We start from the raw sequence: 15,377 nt of genomic DNA, 5'->3' as shown, positions 1-15,377 counted from the left end.
TGTAGCACAGACATTATATGGAGGTGTAAAAGTGGAGTAAATCTTTCAAAGTAAAAATCTAGAGCAAGGTCTTAAAATTTAAGTTGGCGTTGTAATACATGCAGGTTTTAGTTGCGTAGATCTATTGTTGATTCAGAAAAGGATGATGTCTGTATTGATTGTGTAATAAGGTATTAATTGTGTTATCTCAGATCAGCTATTGCATCCTTAAATAGAGTATTAATTTACCATTTCTGCCTTTGACAGTGATGAAGTAAATGTAATCTATTTAATTCTATGTGTCTGGGTTGACAATATGCACAACAAAAACTCAAGGCGTGTAAAGTATTAAGCACTGTCAAGGGAACTATAAAATAAAGGCCATCACAGAAATGCATTTCTCCCTACAAATGTTTAGAGTTATTTGTATCAATCCTACAGAATAATATAATTTATTTTGTCTCTGCGTGAAGTGATGCAGATATCTCATGCAAAAAGGTACTCAAAGTAACTTTATGTTTTGGAACAAAATTGAAACTTGGCATGCTCAGTCATGCAGGGGAGCGTGGTGTCTCACGCTATGCCATATTTTTCAGCTTTTATACTATTTTTTTTTCTGCTGAACAAGTGTTTCTGTGTGCACACACCCACATACAGATTCAGACAGCCTGAACTAATAGCTGTGATGCATATACTACTAAAAATTTTGTGCGTAGAAATCCGAGTTGATAGCCAAGTTGTAAATAAAATACCAACTTTTTGTCATTTTAGGAATCCTAGTTTAACGCTTCAGTAGTTAGCTGAAAGAGGTTACGACAGAATGTTTTATAGCCTTTCAGCTCTGATACAGTGTCCTTTATAACCTCATTTGAGGAGAAATTCATCACTGATTGCAAAATAAAATAGTCTTATACCTTTGCCAAACAGCTGTACTTTGATTTGGATTTATTATTAAATGCTTGAAAGCAATAGTTCTAGCTAATAGAGATAAAATTTTTAAATTTAGGAACTACTATATGTAAGAAAAAACAGATTCATTTTTTTCCTTTTTTTTAGGTTATATCTTTATACTTTTTTTGCCAAAGAATCTTCTGCTTTTGAATTAAGACTTAAAATTATGAATTGCTTCAGTGAAAATAATTCCTTTTCTGTTTAAGGCTCTCTAGGTGGATTTTTTGAGGCGTGGTTGTTGAACAAAGCATCACGTGCTTCAGGCCAGTCAGCTCTTAAGTATATGCTGAAATGCTCCTCTCTTTTGTATTTTTTTTTTTTTTTTTTTAAATCTGGATTTTCCTTGTTCTGGCCGTTTTGGGTTGTTTACGGGTTTTGAAGGGAAAGTGAAGGGTTTCCTTTTGTATGGTGTGGTGTAGATAGCTCTACATCTGGTCGAAATTTTTGTCAAAAGTTGATAGTATCTACTACAGTGTCGATAACAATTTGTTTGTTGTGCTCTTTGACTTACCCCTGCAGGAATAAACACTCCCCTATCCTTATGTTCCATAGGAAAATTTGATCTATTGAAATTACTGTTGAAATGTGAGTCCCAAAGGACAGGGTTTTCCATTGATGAACAGAAGCTCCTACTTTCGTGCTTGTAAATAGGAGTTGGCCTGAATATATTTAGTTAGCTTCAGGCAGTTCTGGTCGATTATACTAGTTTGTCTGGGCTGGCCAGGTCAGGTCATAACTGTGCACCTCAAATATTACAGGGGAGTGTGCAAGAATACATACTATTCTCCTTGTACAAAGGAATAAAAAAAGTTTTCTCTCAGCTCTGGTGGCCTTTGCAATTGCACTGTCTCTTTCCTTGCATGGCAAGAAGCACTTTTATGCTTCTGTTTCATTACTTAAGGTCTTTATTTGACTTAATGTCGGAAATAAACTTGTTCAGAACGCTTAAATTTTGAACGTGTTTCTGCTTCTCTGAGACATCTTTTGCTCTTGCTTAAAATAAAGGGCATGCAAAGTGTACATGAGTTTCTAGATAAGTTTCTGTGGAAACTACTGCAGCTTTTAAAGAAGAATCCTTTGAAACTGTAGAGGCTGGGACTGGTTGGCTGTGGAGAGAAACCCCACGAATTCTCTAGATGGACTGACAGCATGCTCACTCTTCTGGGCAAAACATACATCATGTAGCACTAAATGCCACAAACAATACTGTTAACACATTTATTGTCAACTTGTTCCCATTCTTCCATTGCAGTAATTATAATAATACAGCTTGATTTCCAAGCCACAGTATATGAAGCCTAGTTCTACATGAAGATTTGACCACCAGCAAAAGCAAGTGAACTGTGCTCTGCTTCTAGTACCTTAACCCTCAGCAATCGTGTTCACAAGGACAAAAAGCAAAGGGAAACCTTCCTCTCTATGTATATGCAGAAAAAATGTCATAGCTCAGGTGATGGCACAACCAAAAGAAATTTTGAGTTACTGAGTCAAGATGACTGTTCGTGCCAACAACGGTGTTGCGTGATCTTGCGCATAAGCCAAACAAAATGCATGTATGATTTAATCAAAGATTGTATTAGAGTCCTGCATTTACACTTTCCTTGATGGCTACAAAAATGAAAAGAGAATTATAGAACAATTCAGGCACAAGTGGGCCTCAGGATGTCTTAGCCCAACCTCCTGCTCAAAGCAGGCTCAGGTCAGGGTGCTCAGGGCTGTATTCACCCCAGTGCTGAACACCTCCTGAGATGAGGACAGTCACGGCCTCACAGGTCGAATGCTCCAGTCCCAACCATCTTGGTGACCCCTTGGTTGAACTTGCTCCATTCTATCAATTCATTTTATGGTTAGAATGGGGACATATAAACAAAAGAATATATTTGATAGTTGTTGTCTGTAATAAATTTGGGGAAGAAAACTGGAATGATTCTGCTTTTCTTTTAAAACTGTTCTTTAGGTGGACATTCCAACTGTTGTAACAAAGAAAATGCTCAAGGCAGCAATGAAACACATTGAAGTGATAGCCAAGGCCAGGCAGAAAGGTAATGTAAAGACTTAATATGTTGTCATTTTCAAACGGGAAGTATAAATATTTCTTTTTGCATGACTGTTACTATGTTTGCTAAATATTTTCATCCTCAGTGCCTTCTTTTTTTTTGTTTTGTTTTTGTTTTAAAAGATACTTTTGCATTTTTCTTCTGGAGATTGCAAAGACAAACAGGGAAAAAGTTACAGTACAAATAATCTCTCAGATTTCATGATTTTCATTTCCCCACGTTGAAAATACTAAATTTCTTTCTCTTTATGGTAAATAAGAGTATGGGCTTTTGTCTATTCAGAGCAATCAAGATCATGTAGCAATGCTTCATGAAGTTTTTCCTCTGTATTCCAGATGAGTGCTTATAAACAAAAGGGTTTGCATGTCCGTGCACTGTGCTGTGACTGTAACTCTTATAGCTAGAATGATTTCACATCTGCACACAAACATGAGCAGTTAGTGGAGTTGTTCAATATGTTGAAAAGTTAGGTTTATGCTTGTAAGCCATGGAGAGACGTTGAGCAGTAGCATATTTAATAATTATCCAAATAAAAATATCTTCACAAGCCTAATGTAAAAATTATATTAAAACTGCACATTGGAGGAATATTTGGAAAACAGAATACTTGCTGATGGAAAATAGTTATCTTTATTTTTTTCGCTGGCTGTGTTCCACAATGCTGTATCTACTAAATGTGGTTTCATTCAACTTTTAAGCATAGATGTTTACTTTCACTGGAGTCATGAACTTTCCTCCCTTCCCTCAAAACGTCTGCTTGATATCCATAAATACGGGCCATTGGTCCTGTGAGTAGCGGGTATGAATAATGTGAATAATGAGACATAGTGTGATTACATTAGATGTTTTTCATGGCGCAACAAGAATTTCAAGATACTAGACGGTCTTGCAGTGCTGTTTATGCCAGATTTCATATTCCCTTTGATTTCTACTGAGGAGTTGGAAACACTTTTTTTTTTTTAGCAGGAAAGAACTGGGTTTTAAATGTACGGCATTGAAAATACAGCCATTTTCTTCAGTGTTTTAAAGGAAAAGACTTGTTCCCTGGGGGCAGATATGTGAAGCAGGGGCTGAAAATGACTTTTAGTAGCGCTTTCTAGTCAATGTTGCTAAACCAGCCACCTGTAATACGTGGTTCAGAGGCGACTTTCAGGCCTTGCTTTGGTTACTAGGTGAGCCCAGCCTTTTCTGTTGGTTTATTTTCTATATTCTTTTTCAAATGCTTGCTTTAGGGGGCATTTCATTTTTTCCGACTCTTCTCACCCTTACGGCTCTTAGTAACTCCCCACTATTTGCAGAGACACCTCCGTGATTCATTACCTGTCCTTGCCAGAGAGCGCGTTCCTCCGCTCTGCTTTTAGTGATACCAACTGGGCAGGTTTATCAGGCAGTATACATTCCTGCATCCCCTGTATCAGCTGATACCGCTCAGGGTTCTTGGTTGTGAAGGGCAAGCTAGCAGGCTTCTCTACTAAATTCAATATCCTGGAAACAAGCTTTAACCTTCTAGATAACAGGTATGTGTTAGGTACCTGACCTGTGCCTGGTGTGGTCCTTGGCGTGAGGCTGTGCCAGATTGCTCGTGCAGCTAGGTGTGATTTATTACAGCTCAGTTCTTGCCTTTGGAGTGATTTGGAGGAATACGTAATTAATTAATATATTTTTTATTCTGATAAAGCAGGTATTCTTTCAACTCCTTGCAGCTACTTAGAAGAGGCAGCGGTCTTGCAGATCACCATGCTTGCTTTGGTTTGATTTATGCTGTGTTTAAAATATATGTTCCTTCTCGTTTGTTTCTAAATGTTCTAAGCGGGAAACAGAAATAACAGGATTGAATAAAAGTTTAACTTTACATTGATTTCAGATTGTGTTGTTGGCGAGTCAGTAGGTAGAAGCCAGATAAATGGGAGACAGTGAAGGAGGTCAGGAAAAAAGCAAGTAGAGGCAGACTTTGGGCAATGCAGTTTTTTAGAAGAATCAACACATCGAGTTCTTCAATAATTAGAAATGAGAAGATATTCTGGAAACCATGCGAACTGCAGTTGTTTGGTGGCGGATTTCTTATTTCTGTGTGAGGTTTTATTTTTACATAGCCAGGCTTCAAAGTCTAAGCCAAGGTTCTTTTGTAAAGTTTCAACATTGTATCCCTTTGGCAGTTGTATATGTACTAAAAGTATTAACTTTTTAGCTTGAAGGAAAGGCAATTGCCTCTTATTTCACAATAAGAAAAAGCTGAAACAACTCATAATACTGTTTTTTATTTGCAGTAAAAAATGCAGAATTTCTACAGCAAGCAGCTTTAGAAGAATATGGACCAGAACTCCATGTTGCTTTGAGAAGCCGAAGAGATGAACTTCACTACTTAAGAAAACTTACTGAACTTCTTTTTCCTTATATTTTGCCCCCAAAGTCAACAGAGTGCAGGTATAGAAATTATTTAGAATTGTGTTCTTTAATGTATCTGCATACTATGTAGTACCGGAATTTCGGGGAGCGAAAGAACTCCAGAGTCATCCTCCTCATCCCTCCTCCTTGTCCCTTTTCTTACGGTTTTCTGATTGGTCTGAAAAATATTCTAGCATGCTTAAGGTATTATTAAATACTAAAATATTTCTCAGTAAAATATAATGACATTTACTTCACTTAGAAAATTGTGTAATCTAGTATTGGTTCTCATTTTTATCTGTCTCTTTTTTTTTTTTCCTTTTAAGATCCCTGGCTCTTCTGATAAGAGAGATTCTGCCTGGTTCCGTTTTCCTTCCCTCAATGGATTTCTTAGCTGATCCTGTAAGACTTGGAGCACAGGAATAATCTTAATTTATTCAGTATTACTGTTTTCCTATTAAGTATGTTGTGGTAAAGCAAATGATGCAGAATGACTGACTTGCTGTGCATTTTGACTGGGTAGGAGAAAAAAGTCTTGCAGCCAATGCTTTTGTTTGTTCATTATAACTGGTTTCAGCTCTTAACTGACTGAAATACAGTATTGGCATGATCTTATAAGAATGTATTTTTAATGAAGGACTACAATTCCTGTCAAATAGGAGAATGCCGTGCTAGTATAAGCGCCTTCAAATTGCTATAACTACATTTAAACAAGGGCTCAATTACTTGAACTCCAGCTGTATGTATCTTTATAGCAGTGTAAGTAAGCCAGCCTTTTATGCAGCTGTATTGAAATAAATTCTTTTGTTCTTAATTCTGCAAATGAAAGGACATTTATTTCTAAAGATGGAATGCTGCCGTCTTTTATTTTATTAATGCATGTATTTTAATAGGCAAAATTGCAATATTTAGGAAGCTGTCACCTAGCTGCAAGCAGGAAGTACTGTAGCTGTGGAAGTACAAGTAGATCATTAGATCTGCACTAACAGTAAAAATACTTTGTAGGGCTTTCCTCCACTGGATAAAGAATGTTTCTGCGCAGGTCTCTTCAGAAATTCCCTGACTTGTAAATACTTGAGAGACCATTGAAGGTTAATTCTCAAACATGTCTTGCCAGGCTTTGTTGTTTTAAAAAAGATTAGTATATTCATGGGTTTAAACTTGGGCATAATATACATAGTAGTGAAATTATTTTAATCTAATTTGTTGAGTTTCTTTAATAGTAATTTTGTATTGTGTTTTCCTGCAGGACACTGTCAACCATTTGCTCCTGATCTTCATTGATGATAGTCCAGTGAGTACTGACAAAATTAAAACAGTAGTAATTTGTTCACCCATTAAGGAAGCTTCCTTACTCAGTTGTCTCTTGTCACTTTTTTCTACAGCCTGAGAAAGCAACTGAACCTACTTCTTCATTGGTTCCATTCCTTCAGAAATTTGCAGAGCCAAGAAATAAAAAACCGTCTGTAAGCAAAGGCAACACTTACTTCCTTTCGGGTTTTGAATAAGGGTTTTACTTTACCTGCTGTTTTTGTTCTGCAACTGTGTTTGTTCTGAAAGGCTGAGAGAGCTGGGACTCTTTAGCCTGGAGAAGAGAAGGCTGAGGGGAGACCTTATTACTACTTACAAATATCTAAAGGGTGGGTTGAAGGAGGATGGAGCCACACTCTTCTCGGTGGTTCACAGTGACAGGACAAGGGGCAACGGGCACAAGTTGGAACATAGAAAGTTCCATTCCAATACACAGAAAAACTTCTTTACGGTTCGGGTGACAGAGCACTGGCACAGGCTGCCCAGGGAGGTTGTGGAGTCCCCTTCTCTGGAGATTTTCAAAACCCGCCTGGATGCAGTCCTGAGTAATGTGCTCTGGGCAATCCTGCTTTAGCAGGGGAGTTGGACTGGATGATCTCTAGAGGTCCCTTCCAACTCTGAAAATTCTGTGATTCTGTGAACTCCTTGCATTATTTATGTACTCACTGAAAGTTTGAAAATTGACTGACTGCGTTTTTAACCTGCTAAGGTCCTGAAACTGGAGCTAAAGGAGATCAGAGATCAGCAAGACCTTTTATTTCGGTTTATGAACTTCCTGAAACAGGAAGGGGCAGTCCATGTGCTGCAGTTCTGCCTGACTGTAGGTAAGATTGCGTACGTGTGCTGAGGTATATTTGATATAAAGCTTTTAAAAGCTTTAAGCATTTGTACGTTGAAGTGAATATTCCATCTCAGAACTAGGCAGCGTTGTTAAGCAAGAGATTACCTTGCAGGATCTGTGTTCACTTACTTTAACATTCAAGGATCAGGACACATTAATCTTGGCAACATTAATGTTGGCATGGACTGTAGGTCTTAATTGTATTTCTGTTTATTGATAAAGGTTGGACATTTTAAAATAGAATATTCTTGTAAGAAAAAAGGTTCTGGCCACTGGTAGAGTGCAGTTGTCTTTTTTTAGTATGTCGTTACTAAAGTATTACTAAAATGAGCTGTTCATCACTAAAAGCTTCTCCTGTTCTCTTAGCTTTAAAATTCTGATTTCTTTAAAGAACAGAAACATGAGGAACATTAAAAGTGAGGAAACATTCTGTTCAGTAACCTGTGACTTGGTAATGAAGCGTGCATTTGGTTTTACCATTGCACAAGTGTTGTTTGAAAAGTCTTCTGCTTTCTGTGAAGTTTCTGTAAGTTAGTGTTTTATTTCAAGTTTTTTGGTCAACTAGTAGTTAATCACTGATTTACCAAAATAATGATTTTTTTTTTTGGTTTTAGTAAACAAGCATTTCCATGTTGCATAGGAAATAATGGGTGTGTTGTCATATCCCAAGCCCATACATACATCAGGAAGATGTGAAATTAAATTAGACAGGCTTTGTCTTATCAAATACTGCAGAAATCGTTATTCATTACATAAGAGAAATGTAAATAATTTCCATGCATGCAGCTTCTTATATGCTAATAATTGGCTTTTTGTCAGAAAAACTCCTCTCCTCACCAAAAAAACAACAAAGCAATTACTTTTTCAGTGCTGGTGGTACCTGCAGGGGGTTCTAAGCTGACCCCTCTAGAGCTCTCTAGAGCTGCTGCTTCTAGCAGGAATTTTACTCAAACTGTAGCTATTGCCCATGATCAAGCTTTTTTCTGGGTAAACTTCAGTGCTTTCTGTTTCTAAACTTCTCTTGCATTATCATAAATGGCAAGTCTGTATATTAGCTTATAAAACAAAGAACGAGATTTAGGTGTCTCAAGTTATGTTGTCCCAAACTGTCTACTGTAGGTGGTTCTTCACATAATAGAAATATTTTGGATAAGAAGCACTTACTAAGGAAAATAAACTCCCCAAAACCCAGAAGGGTCTTGGTGGATTTTCTCTGAAGAACTTTGTTTTTGTCTATTAATTGAAAAATGAATCAAATGCTACCTTATTTTCCCTTCTTTCTGGCCGGTAAGGCTATTAACAGAACGGGCCAATAAATCAAGTAGGATTGCACAATAATTGTACTGAATAGAAGTTTTATTTTGTCAGGCAAAGTTCATTCTCGAGTTGGTCTGTTATTAAAGATACTATTGAAAATATTTTGATGGGTTGGGTTTTGGGAAGGAAATAGCAGAATAGGCAGATGACTGGTATAGATGGCTGTTGGAGCTCTGTTTGTGTCTAGCATGAACTGTAAATCATGCTAAAAAGAAAACTGCAATTTACAGTTTGGTAATTAGGAAGAAAAAATTCATTCTTCCAATTAATTCTTCTGCCAGGAACAACTTCATGGATTTATCCTTCCTGTGATGAGTAATAATTAGTTTTATTTGCAATATATTAATTCAGATTTTTTCATAAAATTATTATAGTTAATAAAAAGGCAGCTACCTTATTACCTGAGATTTTGAGATGTCTTCTGTATCTGTTCACTTTGAAGTTTTACAAATTACTATATCTGCTGGAAAATGAGTTGATGTTATAGGTTGCTTCAAGATGCTATTTGTTAGCCAGGTTGACCAACAAATGCATTTTCTTGCCTTTACTTCTCAGAGGAATTCAATGACAGAATTTTGCGACCAGAACTATCAGATACTGAAAAGATGTCACTTCATGAGGAAGTACAGAAAATTTACAAAACTTACTGTTTGGATGAAAGCATTGACAAAATTAGATTTGACCCTTTTATTGTGGAAGAGATTCAAAGAAGTAAGTTTGATTTTGAAAGGAATAGTTTACACTGGAATTTAAACAGCATTCTCTAATAAAGTGAAGACTAATTAATCTAAATATGATCAATCTTTACTTTTGTCATAGTCTTAAAATTGTTACCGTTGCTATATTGTCCTTAAACTTTTTCTCAGTTTATTTCTATTTTTTATGTCAGACTTATAGTAGTTTGCAAAGCAATTGCAAACTCAGACCAGAAAAAAACCCAAACTTTATATGCCCCTATACATATCTATTTGTATTTGCCATTTTTTTATAGTTGCTGAAGGTCCGTATATGGATGTTGTGAAACTTCAAACTATGAGGTGTCTTTTTGAAGCTTATGAGCATGTGCTTTCTCTACTTGAGAATGTTTTTACTCCAATGTTCTGTCACAGTGATGAGGTAAGTGTGAAAGATTTGAAGAGTAGTTTTAAAGCAAGATTGTAATTTATTTTTTTTTAGGATACCCTGTTTACAACAGTCATTTGCATGTGGAACTGAAAAGTATGTCTTCATTTTCCACTTTAGTTAGTTTGCCAGGGCTGGGACTGATCCCCATAAGAAAATTCAGTTTATTCTAGTTCAACAGAACATCAACAGAATAAAACAAAACCTCTTCATTTTTTGATGTAACAATTTGTGTATATCACTGCTATTACAAAATCCTTTCCACTCCTTCTACAAAATACTTTCCACCCCTTCTTTTATGCTTGCGAATTTGGTGCGAAAACAATCTGCATGATAGACATAGAACACCTAAGAATCTCTTTATTTACTTTTTAAAATACAATGATACTCGGAGAGATACAAAGGTTGTATGCAGGTACCTTCAGCATTATGCATTCCAGCAGCTAAAAGTCAGATGTCTGTTTTCAGGCAGGTCATTCAAAGAAATTTAATAGGCAGTTGAGGTTGTTTTATGGTTGGGTTCTGAATGCAAGTTTAAGAAAGATTAAAATATCCCCATGCTGGGCCAACAGCTGCCTAAAGACTTCTAATAGGGAACACTTTAAACGCAGGTGTGAGTCTGAATTCTTGTCACTTTTCGAGTTTGTGCGTGTAAATCAGGTTGCATGTTAAGCTTCTTGCATTTATTCGAGGCAGAATACATTGACTTGTCCTGGGAATGGGTACTTAACCTTACTTGGTGTTATTCTTAATAAAGTGTATTTCTCAAAAATGGTATTGGTGATCATCTTTCCTGTAGTGGCTATAATACTTCAAATGCTTGATTTATTTTATTTCTTAATTTTTTTTTTTAAAAAGGAGGAGACATGGATTTTGGTACTTAATTTTAGTTTTATTTCTGGTTTGTTTTTTTAATCCCAAGACTATGTAAAGTAAAATAAGTAGTCCTGGGAGCATGTATTGCAAATTTGTTCAGTCCTTTTCCAGATGAATATTCTAACTGCTAGATTACGGTCAACTTGTCTTTTACTTCTGTTCTTGTTTCCTGAATTCTGCAATGTCGCTGTATAGTAGCCCTTACCTCAGTTAATCCAGTGTTTTCTTTGATACCTTATTTGTCTGTTGTAGTACTTCAGACACCTTTTAAGAGGAGCAGAGTCACCAACACGCAATTCAAAGTTTAACAGGTAGGTATAGTAGACTCTTTGAGTGTTTGTCTTTGTTTTTTAGTTAAAAACATCAAAATTTTAAACCATAGGAATTTTGCTACTGCCTGATACTAATGTGACTAAATTTTTAGCTTTACTTTTTTTTCAAATGGATAAATTACATCCTGAAGGAGCAAGCAATATTATACAAGATGTCTCTTCGCTTTGAAGTGTTTTATGTTAAAGAATTTAAAATCTGATTTAGACCTCAACATTTGAGAAGGGGGAAGGGAAAAATAAATGTACAGTGAGAATAAGATAATGTGGAAATAAAGTGGTGATTTAATTGACTGTTTATATGAATACAGGTTGGTTGAAAGCTGGATCGTATTGGATTTCGGGTCTTACAGGGATAGGTACAGTGTACCTTGCGTCTAACCAACCTGGTCATGTAATGGTAATCTCCTCTTATGACAAGGAGGATTTGCCATTTCTTCTAGGTCAGGTGTGTTTTTTTGTCCCCCAACTGTCTCCATTCATTGCAGAAATGTAGCATCAGAAGCCTTGTTTCTGAGTTTGGGCTATATACCTGCGGTCCACCTTCAGGCTCCTTAGGGCCTGTGGAGGAGAAGAGCATCTCCTGTGGTATGGATGGGTGATCTTCCACTGTGGGGTTGGGTTGAGTAAGCTTGAGGTCTCATCAGTTCTTGTCTCTCATTTTATGCTGGATGGCTCAGTCATAAGACTAGTCCAACTGAATTGCTCTTACAGTCTAGCCAAAAGACAGAAAACTTCAGTAAGACAGACTTTTATTTGGATAGGCTTGCTTTCTTGGTATGAACTAAGATCCACGGTACTGTAGAAAATACTAGTGTCTGTTGTCTTAGATTACAGCAATTTATTTAACTTTTTCTGCTTTCATTAGAGATATACCTAGCATCAGCCCTCTTGACTTGCAGCCTACTGTGAGGTGTATTATTGCAAGATCACTTTCTCCCCTGCTAATGTCTTAGAAAACTGAAAGGTGGTTCTCTTCAATGTGTCTCCATCTGTGACATCTATTCTGTAGTCCGTACCGTTCTTGTAGATCCAGGACTCGAGCTTTGGTGTAGTGCTTTCTCAGATCGGTGCTGACAAGCTTCTGTTTCTTAGCAAAGGGGCACGGAAGGCAGCTAGACCAAACTTCGTTTCTCTTCTGCGTGATACTCCACTAGGAACGGTGACCTTAAAACACATTGCAGCTTCTGTTGAAGATGACTACAGGGTTTCATCCAGACCTTTCAGTCTGCCTTCTGGTATCTTTCCCAGAATTATTCATGTCAAGGGTTGAAAGTATGCTGTCATACGCTTCTTAAATCTAGTTAAAGTATGAAAACATTTAGGTCACCTCCTTGGTGCTTTGCTTTCCAGAACAGAAAGGGTGGAATTAAAGGCAGTCTTGAAATACATCTCTGGCTACAAAATAAGCAAATTTTGTTTGGGGACTGTTAATACTCCATTGGAGTTCAAACAGCATCCGTAACATTGTGGAAAATGTATCTGTTTTACATTTTAGAACAATCTGAATGCTTTGAGTATATATGATGGTTTATGATATGAGATACTGTATGTTCCTGAAAGGGCGCCTCTGTGATTATTTCCATGAAACAGAGGTCCTATCTGAAAGTAGTTTGCTTGTTGCTTTGGAGTTTCGCTCTGCAGAATCTGGTACGGACAGTCACTGCCAAGGGAAAAAAAAAAAAATTAAAAGAAAGGTTATGGAATTATTCCAGATGTTATCCATATGCACATACCTTATCCTGCCTTTTCTTCCCTATTCTAGCATTAGTTCCAGTTGAGAGAAATTATATGCAAAGAGATGAGTTTCATTTTCTGCATCTTTGATGCTTTGCTAGGGGTACTCTGTATGTATTGCATAGATACTGCTGGTTAAAAAGTTAGATCAAGTAGCAGATAGGAAATCCCAGTGGAATATACATGTGGGTAATGTGTTGAAAGATTTCACTTATTGTAAGGCAAGAAAATTATACAGCAGTTTCTAGAAAATACAAGGGGGAAAGTCAGAAGACGTGACTATCAGTGTGTAATTTCTGGTTTGAGTCACTTCTGAATACCTTCTTTGAACTATACAAAATAATTATAGCTTTTTGTGTACAGGTAGGACAAATAATGTGCTTTGTAAACTGCTAAGGTAATAGGTGAGATGTCCCAAGTATTTCTGGAGTGTAAAAATGAAACATTGAGGATATCCTGATAACTTGATAACTAGCAGTGGTTGTCAGCAGCTTAACCCCATGACTGGTATTTTCCACCTAAAGTTTAATATATGTGGCCAATGAAAACTGGTGGTTTAAGTTTCAATTCTGACAACTTAATTTTGTGTGTGTGGAAGAGAGGACAAGAATTCCCTCTCCTTTCTCATATTTATGTATTTGTAATACATTACTACATTACTTAAAGATATTCTGTGTTGGAAGTCTAACAAAAAAAGAAAAGCCACTGTGTGATATAACTCCTTGATTTCTGGATAGCTGTATATCTGCCTTGGTTTTCTACACACCACGACCACACACAGGAATAGATGCATACTGATTTCTCATTATTGGGATAGCAGTAAAATTAAAACATTTTTCAAGTAAGGACCAAGCAGAAAAGACATTAACAATTTTGGGGAGTGGTTAGGAGTAAACCCCACAGAATTAAGTCTGTGAACAGTTGTGTGCAATGTAACTGTTTGCCACCATCGGTTCCAACTTGATGCATTATGTTTCCAGTTTCACAGTTAACATGACTAAAGACAGTGTAAGATGCCTTTGAATCAGTTCCTCTTGTAAAACAAAATCTAAAATATTCATGTTTTAATCCCATATCAGTTTGTCCAGAACTCAGTAGCTCCAGTGAATTAAAATCTTGTGTGCGGTGACTGTATTTATGGTTAATCCATTTTAAAATTGTGGTTGGAATTACTGAGTTGATGGCTGAGGCATTGGTTCCATGTACCAGATTACGTACAATGTCAAAAATACGTGACAATTCTTAAAGTCTGTAAAATAAAAGAAAAAAAAATTAATAGTGTTTTTTAGTATATTTAATACAGGGGATATATGAGGTGGGGTGATGTTAATTATGTAAAATAAGTCCACAGCCTTTTCTTTGTATTCACCAAATGAACTAGATTCCTATGTGACTTCTGAACATAGGTTAGAAAAAAAGTTAGCTGCTTGTTTGGTACTACACGTAACCTTAAGAATGAAAGTTTTTCTTCATAAATTGGTAGCTGCTTGTCCTGAATGTTAGTGAAGACCTGAAAGTTTCAATAACTGAGGTTTTAATTTCAAAGGCCAAGATTGTGGTGATGAAATGGGCAGGTACCGTTTGCGTTTTACTTCCATAGAATTTTACGTCAGGAACTCCTAATTGTGCCCCATTTTTTTTTTTTTTATTAATCTGTAGTGATGCTCAAACAAAGCCTGTTCAGTTTTGTTGGGATAGGTCTGTCAAATTTGACTGTTTTTTTGTTGTGGTTGTTGTCGTCATCGTCAGTTTTTTGTTTGTTTTGGGTTTTTTTTTTTTTCCTTTTAACATTATTTTCTCCTGGGCTCTGAGGTAATTTATGTGCCTGTTGTTGCAGAAGTAGCCTGAGTTTGGATGACTTCCGGTAAGTCTCTCTAACACTCGATAAATGTTGTGTGTTAGTTACACCGCATCTATCATGACTGCATAACACAGCCTTTATAAGAGCAATTAACTGCCCATTTCATTTGTAAAAAAACATGTGAATGTCTTCTCTGGACTAAACTGGAGCTTTACTCCCATGTCCTCCTTCACAAGTGTTTAGAAATTGCTTAATTACTAATTTCATAAGTTTGCAGTGTATCAGTATTGTTTGCTGTTAATGATTTGTCTGCATTTACTAGTTTTGAAATATATTTGCATAACTTGAAGCTTTTTTTTTTTGGCCTGTGACTGCTAGCTGCTCTAAAATTTGCTTTATTCCATGTCACATTTCCAGATCCTGTTTGAGGTTTTATCCATTTAACTGCCTGTTTCATCTTGCACAGCTGTGTCCGGGATGATCATTGCCTTACATTGCATGCAAATATAACCATTTTATAAATAATATCAAGCACTTAAACCCAGCAATCCCCCAAACGAGTTCTTTCTGCAGCTTTTTTTTGTGACTGTTAGAGGTTTGATTACAACATATGCTACTTTTTATAATTTGCTCTAGGTAGTCTGTGATCACTCATTAATGCCCTAAGAGCG

At 36.5% G+C, this 15,377-nt stretch overlaps 1 protein-coding gene across 1 annotated transcript in view; it reads left to right on the top strand.

The window, feature by feature from the left end:
- SNX14 (sorting nexin 14) overlaps nt 1–15,377 on the top strand; it is a 60,652-nt gene that overhangs the window by 16,464 nt on the left and 28,811 nt on the right. The window contains exons 7-16 of the mRNA XM_009887476.1: nt 2,888–2,972; nt 5,255–5,411; nt 5,699–5,774; nt 6,622–6,666; nt 6,758–6,838; nt 7,393–7,507; nt 9,397–9,552; nt 9,833–9,957; nt 11,092–11,150; nt 14,743–14,769. Coding sequence (XP_009885778.1) covers nt 2,888–2,972; nt 5,255–5,411; nt 5,699–5,774; nt 6,622–6,666; nt 6,758–6,838; nt 7,393–7,507; nt 9,397–9,552; nt 9,833–9,957; nt 11,092–11,150; nt 14,743–14,769 — 926 coding nt within the window. The remainder of the gene's footprint in view (nt 1–2,887; nt 2,973–5,254; nt 5,412–5,698; nt 5,775–6,621; nt 6,667–6,757; nt 6,839–7,392; nt 7,508–9,396; nt 9,553–9,832; nt 9,958–11,091; nt 11,151–14,742; nt 14,770–15,377) is intronic.

Source organism: Charadrius vociferus, unplaced genomic scaffold (genome assembly GCF_000708025.1).
Source record: "Charadrius vociferus isolate BGI_N301 unplaced genomic scaffold, ASM70802v2 scaffold185, whole genome shotgun sequence".
NCBI classification, from domain to species: Eukaryota; Metazoa; Chordata; class Aves; order Charadriiformes; family Charadriidae; genus Charadrius; species Charadrius vociferus.
Note: the sequence above shows the minus strand (reverse complement) of the source record. Positions and strands in the feature narration are given on the sequence as shown.